The 15,473-nt window shown below is 33.3% G+C and overlaps 1 protein-coding gene and 2 long non-coding RNA genes across 5 annotated transcripts in view; 2 read left to right on the plus strand and 1 right to left on the minus strand.

Moving 5' to 3' along the window:
* The window catches only part of wb (wing blister), a 256,747-nt gene that overhangs the window by 152,045 nt on the left and 89,229 nt on the right, over positions 1 to 15,473 (minus strand). For all 3 annotated transcript variants that reach the window (XM_076527325.1, XM_076527324.1, XM_076527323.1), the window contains exons 6-13: positions 10,912 to 11,148; positions 9,974 to 10,135; positions 8,554 to 8,850; positions 7,205 to 7,465; positions 5,629 to 5,876; positions 4,392 to 4,626; positions 2,533 to 2,759; positions 3 to 190 (exon numbers count right to left, since the gene is read on the minus strand). In XM_076527325.1, the coding sequence (XP_076383440.1) occupies positions 3 to 190; positions 2,533 to 2,759; positions 4,392 to 4,626; positions 5,629 to 5,876; positions 7,205 to 7,465; positions 8,554 to 8,850; positions 9,974 to 10,135; positions 10,912 to 11,148 (1,855 nt within the window). The remainder of the gene's footprint in view (positions 1 to 2; positions 191 to 2,532; positions 2,760 to 4,391; positions 4,627 to 5,628; positions 5,877 to 7,204; positions 7,466 to 8,553; positions 8,851 to 9,973; positions 10,136 to 10,911; positions 11,149 to 15,473) is intronic.
* Positions 1,541 to 15,473, plus strand: part of LOC143260781 (uncharacterized) — a 59,365-nt gene continuing 45,432 nt past the window's right edge. Inside the window, exon 1 of the long non-coding RNA XR_013035062.1 lies at positions 1,541 to 1,660. This is a non-coding gene — a long non-coding RNA (uncharacterized LOC143260781). The remainder of the gene's footprint in view (positions 1,661 to 15,473) is intronic.
* LOC143260783 (uncharacterized) lies at positions 7,438 to 10,185 on the plus strand. The gene is made up of 2 exons (XR_013035064.1): positions 7,438 to 7,650; positions 8,281 to 10,185. It is a non-coding gene; the product is annotated as an uncharacterized LOC143260783 (long non-coding RNA).

A 15,473-nucleotide genomic window follows, 5' to 3' on the forward strand; every position in this document is an offset into this window, starting at 1 on the left:
ACGCAAGCAATTCTGCATCGAAGGATCGCCATAATGAGCGTGCTTGCACTTGTCGCATTTCCAACCCTCTGTGTTGCCCCGACACTCTAAGCAGCGTCCCGTTTCTTGATCGCAAGGACCACCGCCGCAGTTGCATGGTTCACAGGTACCTCGAGGAACCAGAGGATTTCCAAAAAATCCTATGTCGCAGCTGGCGAAAAATTAAATAAGCGATCAAGTGAAATGTATATGTATATTGTTTTAATTGTTTAACCCTTTGCACTCGTATATATCCCCTCAGGGAAAACAATAAGATGCTGGTAGCTCTGCAGTGATTTCAAGATTAACAATTTTGGTTTTATAGTTATGTAATTTTATTGTAAATATTATCTGTTATCGCATGCATAATTCGTGTTGCTGGTAAGTGATTTAAGAAAATCCTTCAAGTGCAAAGTGTTAATGGGGAGGATGCTTTTTTGAAGTTGAAAATAGAGCTTTACATTGCGAGATTTATAAGTTCTAAGTTACAGAATTATAAATGTATATATGTATAGGTGTAGGAAGGTGAGAAACCTTTATACATGTATGTGACTTAATAAGAATAAAGAGAAGAATTTAACAGTTTTTAACCTAATAAACTTCCTATAAGCTACATAGCGATCTGAATACATTACACAACAGGAGCATTGTTTCAGTCTTTAAAGCCCTCAGGTGGATCGATATATAAATATTATAAATATTAATCTCATAAAAATCAATATTTGGTTCTTTTAAAAATATTTAAAGTGTCAATAGGGAGGTCTTTTTCACGATTTTTTTTTGAGATTTCTTAGATGATAGATTCTTTGAGATATGCAAAGAACAAGTCCATAGAACGTGGTCATTATTCTGTGTTAAGTGTCCACAGTTATAGCCAAAGAATTTCAACCACGGATTGAAAATAGTTATGATATCGATTTCGGTTCTTGAAACGGTTATGAAGGACCGAAATGTTCTCATAACCGTTATAAGGTATATCGATTCTGTCTTATAACGGTTTCGGTTTTTGAGAACCGTTATTATGTCGATTCTATAACTGTTATTTTTCGATTTCGCATTTCGATTATACGTACGTTTTGGCAAAATTCAATGTAATGTAAGAGATTATAGAGCCTTAAGGGTGGTTACGCCAACCAAAATAGACGCTTCAATATCGAAGTGTGTAGTTCAGGAGTGAGAAATTTAGATTCCCAAAAGTCTAAGCTACATCGCTCTGGATTTTGAAATATAATCCGGTTCTTGGTTATTTTGGAGATATTTGCAATATTCGATCAGCGTAGCGCCTGTAACAGTTGTACCGCTGCCGAAGGGAGATATGTAGCCGCCAGTTGGTTGAGTTCCTGGTCAAGAAATTTTGTGTTTTCATGGACAATGAACAATGTTTTCATTCGGCAATGTACCTTTTGTCAACCACAGATTGCTCTAATTAAAGCATATTCCGAAATATTTTGAATAGAAGTGTAAAACAAATAATACATAGGTAACTTCTCGACCTGTATTACCGACTGTAGACAATTGCAGTCACAGACGAGCTCGTCTGTGGTGCATCTCTATGGTTGGAAAAGAATAGTGGTGCTAGTAGTGAAAAATGTTGGAACCTCGAGTTGGTGTTTTACGTCGACCAGAATTACGTCTTAATTAAGTAAGTAATTAACTAAAAATACACGCAACTGCCTTTGTACATGTCTTGGCTACGTTGTTATTAGGTCTGCCGGAAAGTTCTGTCCGTTTGAAAAATGAAAGGAAATGGTAGATTTTTCATAAATTTAGTAATATTTATTGTTCAATATAATTTCCGTCGTTACTTATGACCTCTTTCCAGCGTGATGGCAATTTGTGAGCAACATTTTTCAAAAATATGTCTCAAATGAATATGTGCATATCTATTGAAATTTGCAATGACATTATCAGACAGAACTTTCCGGTAGACCTAATATATTTTGAAGACCAGGCGACGTCGCTTAGACTTTTGGGAATCTAAATTTTCCACTCCAGAACTGCACACTTCGATATTGAAGCGTCTATTATGTACTATCTCTGCAAACTAATATACGTATATGGGTTTCTTCTATGCATGGGTAGTTAGAGTGTATTGATAGTGCATTACGCTACATTGAATTTTGCTAACTCATGCATGCATGCTAACCAAAAATCCAGAACTGAAATATAATAGTTATAGAACCAATATAGTAACGGTTCGGAAGAACTGAAACTGATATAAGTTAGAACCGATATACCTTATAACAGTTATGGGACCAATATAACAGTTATAGAACTAATATAATAACGGTTCTGACGAACTGAAACTGATATAAGTTAGAACCGATATACCTTATAACAGTTATGGGAACATTTCAGTTATTCATAACTGTTTCAAGAAACAAAACCGATATCATAACTATTTCCAACCCCTGGTCAGACCAATACATAACAGTATGAAACAGTTATTTTTGGAACCTTCCCCATCCACTATTTCAACAAACCAATCTTCGCTTGGGAAAAGAGGACACTTACCTTTCACAGTGATCGCCAGTGTAACCTGGTGGACATTGGGTGCAAACGTATCCACCGTCGACTTTGCTGGGATCGTCCAATTGACAAAGTGGACTGAAGTTATTAGATTCTATTAAAAGTGGACAGGCACATCTTTTGCAGTCACCTGGCGTACCTTGAGTAGCTGCACCATAGAAACCAGGTGCACAACGACCGCATTTCGATCCCACTGTGTTGTGCTCGCAAGTCTGCAAAATAAGATATTTACTGTTAAACAAAAATGATTAATTGGCTGAGAACAAATTGTTTCGAGGCTTCTGGAAAAATTAGAGGATCACCAAATCCAAGAAATTGGTCAGAGTAGAGGGACCAGATACACTATGCACAGGGTAGTATTTTTTTGAGTAATTTGAAGTTGACCATATGTAGGGATACTAAAGGCTACCTAAGATTATTATAGGACCACCTGCAATTACATACAACTAACTAGATTCACCTAGAATTATCTAAAGCTTGTCTCGACTATCTAGGTCTAGCTAAAATTGTTTTCTTTATGAAAACTTTTCATATTTTCATAATTATGACTGATTACACTGTCCGACACGATTTTTGATTTCTTATAGCCACCATGAAATTCTTATAAAGCTTCGCTGCCTGAACAAGAATCCGAAAACTGAATCGCTTTATCACCCTCAGTTTTCGAAAAAACGAATTTTTGTAAAAACCCAGAACTTTTGACAAAAATATGGTATTGCATGAAAAATGAAAACGTTAGAAAGTTCTAATTTTGACTTCCATATCATATCATAGTGGCTACAGGAAAACAGAAAAAAAAAGTTTAATTTTGTCGGACAGTGTTTAGAAGTTTCCTTTTTAAATTACCTCGCGCTTAATATGGGAATATTATAACCATCTAGCGGTGAAATGTCTGAGCTAAATTTAAAACCTCAGAATAACGTCGTTCCACATAGTGGCAAAATGCTTAAATTGACAGAAAATGTTACCAGCAGCAGATTAATTTTCTAATTTTATTAATGAAAATAGGCTTTGCATACACCAATATTTATATACCCTGTCTTATATTACAAAAATAAATGTATATAAAAAGCAATAAACATTTGTAAATGTATTCTTCGAAGTGACTGTGATGCCACCTGGTATTGGCTTAACGAAACTAAGTGTCGATCATGCTACTGCAGATGGTACCATCAATGCTTTCTTTACGAAATATCGGTTGTCGGTAAATTTCTCTAACAGTTTGAGCGTTTCACCATTATGTCGAACAGCGCCATTCAAGTATCTATACCATCTTCGCGCTAATAGTAACTTTCGAAGAAATTGAATTACATATAATTATGAAAACGTGAGAAATGCATCAACTGCAATGATTCGAAACATTTTGAAAGCGAAAATTCATTTTAGGTCATTAGTTTCTGAGACGTTGAAATTTTTTAATTTTAAAGTGTCTTCGCCGCATAGAAGTAGATGTTACGTGAAATATTTATTTATTAAGTAACTTTCAGCGAACTTTTTCCTGCATAACCTGAACGCAGAAAATTGTTCGGAACATTTATGTACCTTGAAAATATCTTTGCAACTTTTGATTCGCTTAATATCATCCTGCTTTATCAAGGTACATTAATAGATGACGCGCTAATAAAATTATAAATATATTTATCTCACTTTCGCAATCTCAATCATTTCGTGAATCAAATCGCAATTAATCATTTCGTCTCCGAAAACATATTAGAAATTGCGATGAAGTTTAAAAATTTGAACTTTGGTCTCTTGACGCTCATTTATTCAATAGCTTGTAATAAAAATCACGAATTTTAAGGACAGTTTCCTACGAAGAATTCGAGTAACACGCAAGTACTTACCGTGCATTCACCCAACACGAGGTCGCAAGTACTCGCGTGCCCATTGCAATCGCACTTGACGCACACGTGATGCTCCTGATGGTCCGATCCGTTCTTTATCACTTTCGTGTAGCCCCACGCGCAATCTTCGCAGGAGAGTCCCGTGTATCCCTCTGGACATTCGCAGGTCTCCACTAAACTACTGCTACCACCGTTAGCTGCCACTTTCCCGACCCACATGATTGCCGATTGCAGACTAAAACAATGTAACTGTAGCTGTAAATCTGTCATCTCTGACATCTTCAGCTCGGAAGCTAAATAATTACAGACTCATATGCCCGTAACGGAATCTTTGGGTCCCTTTTGACCCCGGCAGTATTTTCCGTACAACGATTTTCGCTGCTGTGTTGCAAGATAATTACAAATATTAATTATTTTGTTTTAAACATTTGAACTTTGTGGGCTTAGGGGTCTAAAAGCGTTCCAGTCAATTCTGATGGTATTTTTTACAAGGATTGCAATGTCGATTCGTAGTTTTAGAAAAAGGCCATTTTATGGCAGTTTCTGCCGTAAGTTTCTGTCTCGTTCACAAAAATGGAACTTGCGGAGACTGTGTTTTTCGTAATAGTCGTTGTCTTATTAATTATTAGACCGCGATCTTTATACATTTAAACACGAGTTGGTGCCATTTGCAACAGTTGAAACATTTATAGAATTAAAAAATGTCCATATTTTATTTTCAATGTACTATGACGATTATAGAAACCAGATAATCAACAATCTTCTGATTACAGAAACAAAGATAGACCGCGATAATCGAACTTACGCACACCAAATTAGCAAAAAGTAGTCTTAAATTGCGTAAAGTTCATTACAGTTGAAACATGTTTTCATTTTCTATGAACGGAATCTATTTGAATCTATTATCCTATAATCTATTAATCTTATATATCTTATATAATTATTATATATCTTATATTATATATTATTATATTATATTATATTTTTTTATTTATTATTATTATATTATATATTATATATTATTATATATCTTATATAATCTTATATATAAATGAGAATATTCCTGCGTTAGAGTTTCAACTATTTTTAACTAAAATTTATTGATTTTAATTTTAATTTTTGTTTTAATATTGTTATATAAGTAATTAAAAATTAATTATACATTTGAAATAAATTAATTTAAACAAAAATTTTTTAATAATATTTGTTAACAGCCTCGTTTGTTGATTCTACATACCTTCCTTCAATTTGTTCGGAGTGATACTGTGCCCTTATCATGAGATACTTCAAATCTGCGAGCACCCGCATCATTTGTATCCTGGTGACAGGTTCCCCGCGAAATTCGGTTCTCCTCAATCTACTAGGAATATCTTGGATCTCGTTCCGTACGTGATACCAGCCGTTTTCACGTAGAGGAACGCTGATCTCCGCTTCCTGGCCATTATATTGTTCCTCGCCGTGAGCTATTCGCATGCCATTATTACCCTGCGAACGAACAACACGAGAAGATTAATTTTGCAAAAATGCTAATCATTGTAATCCGCTTTTCATAGCGGACTCGGAACTAAAATGTGAAACAGGACAAACAAATGTTCAAGGTAAACTGATAACTCTTGGCCCAGGGGAGCCCTTCCCTCGCGAGATTCGCTTATGAATGAACGCGATCCATATTCATCGCGAGAAAAGAAACTACAAAGAAACGCCTCTATATAGAGGCTGGATAAAATATTCCAAGCATGGAACATTGTATTTCAAGAAAAGGGAAACATGCGACATCTACAATTTATTGAATGGTAATAATTAAATAATTTAATAGACTCTTTTGTCTAAACAAATTCGTATAATAATATCATCAACAAATTGAGTATAAGATAAATTTTAAACATGAATACATTCATGATTTTAAAATTTAAATATTAAAATCGACCTCGATGTCTTTATTTATAGTTATTAAATATTATTTAATTCGATAATGCTTGAAACGTTATTAAAATATTTTCGTTAAATGTGATTGTTTGAAATAATATTTTATATATATAATTTTATATATATATAATATATAATAATAATATTTTACCAGATGAATTAAAATTACTTGTTTGATATTTTATTTAAATCTCTTTAAAATTTCTAAAAAATAGGATGTACATACTACTACATACTATTAATCGACAAAAGTTAAGAAACATGTTACACAGATACATGTTTCTGGATGTAGTAAACCTTCTTAACGTAGGATAAAAATTTGTATTTCTTCGACGAAGATATTAATTTTATATTTTTATAATTTAAAAATTTTTCACTTCTTGTCATCGTTTTGTTTATTTGTCGCGTGCACTAAATAAAACAATATTGCAATGCAAACAACGTGTTATACGTATCACTATGATACGTATTTTTAATTTAATAGAACGTCTATTTCTTAATATCAAATTTTATTCAAATGTTAACGATATCTAAAGTTTCTTAACTTTTGTCGGCAAGTGTATATTCTTTCATTGATAAATATTTTAACGGGACGGGGTCACTAACACTCTAGGCCTGCTGAAGATAACGATTCAATTACTGAAACGATAAAAATGCTTTCGCGAAAGATTTACGAATAAACTTCGTTGTAAAGTAATGTATGTAACATCAGCCGCGTTTATGTCGTCTGTCGGTTAGGTCGTTGGATCTTCAACGAAGCACCGGAGGGATAAAGATCCTAGGGACACCCCGTATAGTGACTTCCGTACTTCATTGAGCCTGTCTTGTAGTAGGCCGTGACAGCGCTAACCGTGCCATTATTCACGCGACGATGAATGAATACTTACAACTAAAATAACATTGGGCCCCGTGGTCGGTTTTCCGCTGGTATCGCCGCGCATAACGACCCAGGTGACAGAATAAGTGATATTACTGCCGTATGATGAGAGACGATTGCCACAATAAATCGCTGGTGCTAGCCAAAACGGACTATCGTACTCGACCTCGTAACGTGACACCATCAGCCAGCCGCTATCTGTGTCCGGAACGGCAATAATAGCGCGGGATGCGTTGATATCGGTGATCCGCCAATTTTCCAGAGAGGACACCTGAAAGTCGCATTATCGTCCAGAAAATCATCCGCGAAATGTGAACTGTTCGAATCAGGCTTATGCACCGACTACGGGCTGTTATGCGAATTACGAGACGCTAATTTGCACGCGTAGACTGCTGATTTAGGTATCTATGCGGAAAATAGTAAAGAAAATTAAGAAAAACTAAAAATATTAATATGGTAAATATGTTAAATATATAATATGTAATATGTTAATAATATATATAATATATATAATAATATAATAATAATATATATAATATATATAATAATATAATAATAATATATATATAATATATATATAATATATATAATAATAATATGTTAATAACATAATATGTATTATGTTATAATTATGTTAACACTTGGAAAGGGACGATTCCTGAGATCATTTGAAGTAACTTTTTTCTTAGCGAAAATGCTATTCGCGGCTTTTGTTTACGAGTTATTAACGAAAAACACTGATCAATGAGAGGCGACCTCGCCTAGCGCTAGACAACCGAGCCAATCAGCGGAACTGAGCTTCGACCGCTCATTGGTCAGTGTTTTTCGTTAATAATTCGTAAACAAAGTCGCGGATCGCATTTTCGCTAAGGAAAAAGTTACTTCAAATGACCTCAGGAATCACCCTTTTCCGACTGTTAACGTAATTATGGAACTCCCTGTATATAGTATTAATATAAATATATAAATATATATAAATATTAATATGTTAATTACAACTTATCAAAATTATTTAAGAGAGAAATAAGACTGCACTTGGCTCCTACGTCTCGTCATCGATGCAGACAATTTTTATTTTGTTTACAGATCCGCAGTCTATTTGCAAAACACTCATTTTTGAAGCACAGGAGATGGTCCATTTCTATAAGAAGTTAGTTCATGAATGTGTGAAAAGTGCTATGCGTGCCATAAAGTCGTCGAAAGCCATTTGTTGATTAAATGAAATTTGATAAAAGATTGTAATGATACAGATTTAATGAAACAAAAATTGTTAATTTTCTAAGCACCGTAATTGTCGTTCTTGAGAAACTTTCAGATAACCTAGTAATCGATCAAATAAATATGCAATCATCGAATTACCATGGAGTAAGAGAGATTCGTCACGCTGCAACGGTCGCTGACGCCGAAACAGTAGCAAGGAAAACAACCGTCGAGATTTTTCTTTGTCAGTGCAAAGTATCCAGGTTTGCACTTGTCGCAGAATTCACCATCTACGTTCGCCTTGCAGAGACAGTCCCCTTCGCAGTCGTGGGATGGCAGAATCCCGCGGGAATCGCACGGGCAAGGCATGCAGTCCGGGAATTGACGGTAACCGGCGGCGCATTGGTCGCATTTGTAGCCGGAGTAGCCCGGCTTGCAATTGCAAGCACCTGCTACCTAGAGCACAATTTATAGTCTTTCATTCCACGCAACGATTTCCGATATAGATACTAATCATTCACGAAAGTATATTGATAACCGCGGTATTTTTACGAAATCATCAAATTAATTTGAATGTTTTGAATCCCAAAAATATTGAGTTGACGCAAAAGATCGTCTCGTTCTTGAGACCGAAAGGATCACCTGGATCAGTTCTTTAGTCAGAAACTTCCGAATATATTATATCCATTGAATTAAACGTAATTCTTAGTAAATAATGATTTATTAATTTTTATCAAAATTGGGATGAACTTTTGTATGAACCTAATACTTTGTAAGAATTTTTCTTCGTATCAGCATATAGGACAGCTTGCTTCATATAGAACACAGTATCGTATTGTTTATAAAATTTGAAAAACAACGATGAATTTAAACGGTCGAAGAGTGTGTTTATGATCTCGGAATTTATTAAGTAAAAATTTTCTTCACGGATTGGATGTATGAATATTTAAATAAAAATCTTTTTCAATCGTGGAAAACAGTGAATTGAAACTGGTCAAGTAAATGAGACACTTTAAAAATCATAAAAATTTATACAGAGTGTCTGATAATTATGTTAATACACGAAAGGGGTGATTCTTGAGGTTATTTAAAGTAACTTTTTCCTTAGCGAAAATTCAATCTGCGGCCTTGTTTACGAGTTATTAACGAAAAACACTGACCAATAAGAGACGAGCTCAGCTGGTGCAAGGCGACCGAGCCAACGAGCGGTCGAAGTCCAATTCCGCTGATTGGCTCGGTTGTCTAGCGCTAGGCGAGCTCGTCTCTCATTGGTCAGTGTTTTTCGTTAATAACTCGTAAACAAAGCCGCGGATTGCATTTTCGCTAAGGAAAAAGTTACTTCAAATGACTTCAAGAATCACTCCTTTCCGAGTGTTAACATAATTATGGGACATCTTTTATACGCACATACGTTGTTAATTGATTGAGGATTTTTTGCATATGTTACAGAAAATTAGTACAAAGCTCTAAAGCCGTTACAAGAATTGAAAAATATTTTCGTTTAACATTTGTTCCTTATAATTATTTTAGGAAATTTGATTTTATGTCAATGTATATTGAAGCGTGTCCGTCCTTCTACCTTTCCAAGGTGAGTGTAGGAGTCATCAGGGGTGCAGTAACCAGTGCTACCGTGCACATTGCAGTTGCACGGCAAGCAGGGCTCCGGTGTGTCAGGGGCAACTCCGTTTGGCCTGTAATATCCATCCCGACACTTTTCACAATTAATGCCGGCTGTGTGCTCCTGTAACAAATCATTCCAACAATGAATAAAACCAACATCAACTTCTTTAATTTTGTTATATTTCGTTCATCCTCATTTGCGTCTCGTATTCCCAAATTAATATTAATAATACCAGATACTAATCAACGTTAATTAGACATTCATAGTTGCACGTTCTACAAATACTAAAATTATAATATTTATATGCAAATATAAACTCATAAGCGTAGAACTGATAATCTCGGTTCAATTAGGATAAAAATATGCAATTTCTATATAATTTTATATTTAAATTGATTTATTATGATTATTACCAGATGTATTATGTACGTAAAAATATGTGAAATTTAAAAACGGAAGTTCCTTTCTTTAGGGATAACCAAACTGATTTTGTCATTAATTATGCAATCTATCATGCGCAAAATAAGATTCGAGATATTATTGCTAAAATGCTTCTATTTATTCAAGTAATGACATTTTCATGAGTAGACCACAGATTTCATGCATTTATGACAAAAAATAAGTGGACGAAATTTCAAAAAATATACAGATTCAGGAAATTTAGAAATGTAAATAATGATATGAAATGTCAATAGTGACAATGATGAATCGAAACGATTAATGAAAGAAACAAATTGTTTAAAAAGGTTGCCTCGCTACTGGTGCGAGAAAACATTATATTGCATAAAGGTCCATGGTCTTCTTACGATGCACGTTGGCGAGATCGTCATTCGCGAAAATGAACGTTTGTATCGAGTGATCGTCAAATGTTCATCCTTTCGGAAATTCCGGCTTACTGTGCAATTAATGCAGACGCCACCGCCACGAAATTTCCCATGAGCGTCCATGGACATTCTTCTGTCGGCCACTTCCTGATCGTATCTGCATGCGGTTGCATGTCCATTGCAGTTGCATTTCTCACAGTGAAAGCCCTTCGCAGCTGTGCCAGGTTTCCACGGAATCTGATTGTACATTGGACAGCATTTTTCGCATCTTTCGCCGCACGTTTGGCGCTCGCATTCGCATTCTTGGTGCTGAGAAACAATACCAGCTCTTAATGGACGCTCGTTAATCATTTCGGAAATGTAACTGATACATATTCAAACCATTCAAGAAAACCGCGTTCCCTTTACTGTACCGACGCGGATCGTGTTGCATAAAGAGAGCTTGCTATTCAGCAAGTCAGTCTGTAATTTATACTGTTTTTATCACCGGCGTTTCATACGAACTGCGAATTAAATAGGTTGTAACACGAATTCGTTCTGATTGTAAATTTGAATTCCTATTAAAAATCTATTGTAATTAAAAACGTCTGGTTAGATTTCTATGTTTGAAATTTCTCAATAAATTTACATTAAAAATATACTAACATTTAGGTTTAAAATCTATTATGCTTTAAGAATACTAAAGAGATTGAAATTAATACGTCAAGGGATGAATGTTGTACGTACAGTAAATTTTCGCCGATTTTCCTTCAGCTTGTAAACAAAAATGAACAATTTGAGAAGAAGAGATACGATCGTTTCGGCTTATTTTTATAGTCGCCGATTGTAAACAATTATGAAAACGAGGTGCGAGGCTCGAATAATCGTATTTCCTCTTCCGAAGTTGTCCATTTTTGTTTGCAACCTGATTCTGTAGAATCAACCTCTGTATTTTGAAATGTCTATGACTATTGTATTAATTCTTATCAGTAGACTGCGGATTTTAGCGATTTATGACAAAACTAAATATAGATGGAATTTAAATACTGTAAAAACATTTAAAGAAACTAAGCATACCGTTACATTACTTTTAACTCGTCAAAATAATCAAGATAGAAAATCAATTTTTATTTAACACCGAAACTACCAAGTCAGTAAAAATGTCCGGTTTCTGCTGTTTCTTTTACAATTCCTTGTTAAAAATTGGTTATTATACCTTACTTATTATTATTAATTAACAATACTTTTAAGTCAATTTTATTAAAATTTTAGATGAACTTTATTCTTTTAGCTAACACTTAATAAAAATGATACAAAGTTTAAATACCTCCAATTTTGTCATCACTACGTAATAATATAAATTCGTCGTATATTTAGGGCTTGATTAGTGTTAATTTCGAATTGTCAGAAATGAAATAAGACATTTTCATTCCGCATAAAAATCCGCAGTCTAATTATCATTCCCCCAGTAGGTAATTCAATAGAAAAAAATCGTTCTCGCTTCTCGACGATAATATACAGGTTTCAACTTGACAAATGTCGATAGTCGCTGGTACTTGATAAATCATTTTTTACTGTTCGGCAAGGCACCGTTCGAAAATAATTGAATCGAGCCGGAAATTGTTTCGGTATACGGCGGACGTAAAATAGTGCCAGGAGAAGATTATCAAAAACGGGACGGGGTTATTTGTTACAACCACTCGCATGCGGCCGTGTTCGTGCGTGGCTGCGTGCACGCAGGATAACCATTATCGCAGCAATAAATAATATCGAGCTCTTCGGTCTAGAGAGCGAGATTCGCTAGATGACGTTCAGGTTCCCTTTTATGTAATACCGCATGAAACCACAACGCAGCCGCACACGTTGATGCAACCATGCAGCCTCCATCTTTCACATCACACGCACGTACATCCATATTCGCCACGGTTACTATAAACACTTTTGTAATCTGGGTTTTGTAGCAATCCCAGTAGCATTCAGTTCAATCTTCCATATACGATTTAGAATTATTCTTAGTTGTACGATTTTGTAAAAATATTTTTAAACTGATAATTTTTCTAGAAATGATGAAAAAAAATACTATTCGTAATACCTATTCGTAATTTGTCACGAACCGTGATATTTTGATACAGTCGTACTAATGTAAATAATTATGAATCCTTACGTGCACGATGTTTAAAAAATTACTAATATAAATGTTGTTAACTAGTCAATTTATTTTTTCAGGAATTATTAATTTATATAATTATTGACCCTTAAATGTACGATGCTCATACGAATTATAAAATATATATTTTATAATTGTAAAATAATTAAAATAATTATATTTTATAATTATAACAATTATAAAATATTATATATGTACGATATAAAATGTACGATGCTCAATCAATTATAAAATAATTTTAAGCAGCCAATTTATTCTTCTAGAACCTCTTTAACAATTTCTGACAATGTTATTGTTTTTGCCATATTTTGCTACATTCCTATTAACGTACATAATTATTAACCCTCAAATGCACAATGTTTAACAAAGATTATAAAACACTATTAAATAGCGGATTTACTTTTCCAGGAACAATGAAAAAATAACGAAGCTGCTTTATTTTGCAACATTCATTTATTTATGAAATATTAAAATGTTAAGCTCATTGAATGAACTGCACATTGTTTTCGTGCCATGCTTATTGCTGACAATAAATAAAAACTCCAAATGAAATGTACCAGCATTGTTCTGATTAGAAAATGAGTGGGATATATTTTCAATGAGCCAACAGCTAGCTCGATCCAGTAGTCGTACACGTTGATTAGAATTACAAACCCATGACGAGCTTCTAACGATAACCATTACAAGCTCGTTAGTATTGTAAGTCGGTGATATTGTCGAGTCACAGATGCGGGCAGCGAGTCATAACTTATACTTTTTGCGATATATCACTAGCTTCATTGTGTTCCCCGTGAATGGCAGCCTGTCATTCATAAGAACAGACGTATCACGAGAACAATTAATAACAGCGTATGCGAAACATTATCGGGTGATTTAGTGAGATCAATGTGTCGAGAACTTAATTAACGTCGGCGAGCTACGTAAATTGCCGCAATCAATAACAACGTGATCAGCGATTGCTTCGATAAAAAAAAGTCACGGTCGTTTCGGGCATTTGAATTAAATACAGTTTTTCATGGTGCGTTTGAATTAATTGATGTTAAATTTTTATTGGAAGGCTTAATTATAACGAAATGTAAACTTGATTATAACCGCGAAGTCATAACGAAAATATTATATACACATGATCGATAATAACAAAAACGAGATTTAAATGCTCGAACTATGATCATTCGTGACACATTGATCAAATAGCAAATTCCTACGCATTTCCAACAATTCGAAACGCTGAAGTCAATTCTGCACAATTGAAAGTCGAATTTTTTAGATACGAAGTGTCCAAATCTTATATACAAAAATCTAATTTTTATTACTAGTTTAAATTACTTACAGTCATCTAAAATAATTAATGCTTTTGGTACGATTTATTCTACTTTTCTCGATGCAACTACATTTTTTTAAAACATGATTTTTTATTCACGGATTACAGTGATGTGTATAATTACAGACTCAAAGTAACTTTCACATTTTTAACGATATTAAAACGATATAATATGAGATTTTGTTAAGTTTTCGTTCAAATGTCAGTAACAATGTAAAAGTTACTTTGAGTGTGGACATAATAATTAAATATTAATAATTATATATTATTAATATAATATTTTATATAATATATATATATATTATAATATTATTATAATATATTAAATATTAATATAATATTATATAAATTATATAAATATAATATAATAAATTATATAAATATAATATAATAAATTATATTATAATATTATATATTATTATTAATTATTAATATTAATAATTAATAATTATGGAATTATGCACACCACTGTTGATGAACAGATGCATATTTTAAACACTGCGTAATATTGTCTCATTGTCAGACCAGTCGAGAAAATTATTCCGAGCCGCGATCGTACGTTTTTACAGTGACTCGCACGACTTTACAATAGATCGATTAGAATCAACTTTTGGCGATGCTCGTCGGGTTAAATGATATTAGTTTTTGAGAGGGTCTGACGCACGGTGCATCCCATGGCTCGAGCGTAGAACGAATTACAACCACATTGCTGAATGCAGACCGTTTGTCGGGCGAGCAGAGATATTTCGTAGTATGTCTCAATTAAACTGTCAGCATCAATCATACGCTGGACGATAAAACTACACAATAACAAGTAAAACTATACAAATTTCTATTTTAATGAAAATTCCATGTTATACAATATATGTATATATAATTTAATATAATTTAAAATAATTTTTTACCTTAAAATTTTTATATATATATATATATATATATATATATATATATATATATTAATATATATATTTATTATTATATTTTATTATTATTATATTTATTATTATATATATAATAATAAAATATAATAATAAATATATATAAAGGTAAAAATTATATTATGAATTTTTTACCTTAAGTAAAGATTTAAAAACTTTAAGTTAAAAAGTTCATAATATAATTTTTACCTTTATATATATTAATATATATAAATATTAAATATATTAT

Source organism: Megalopta genalis, chromosome 19 (genome assembly GCF_051020955.1).
Source record: "Megalopta genalis isolate 19385.01 chromosome 19, iyMegGena1_principal, whole genome shotgun sequence".
Taxonomy (NCBI): Eukaryota; Metazoa; Arthropoda; class Insecta; order Hymenoptera; family Halictidae; genus Megalopta; species Megalopta genalis.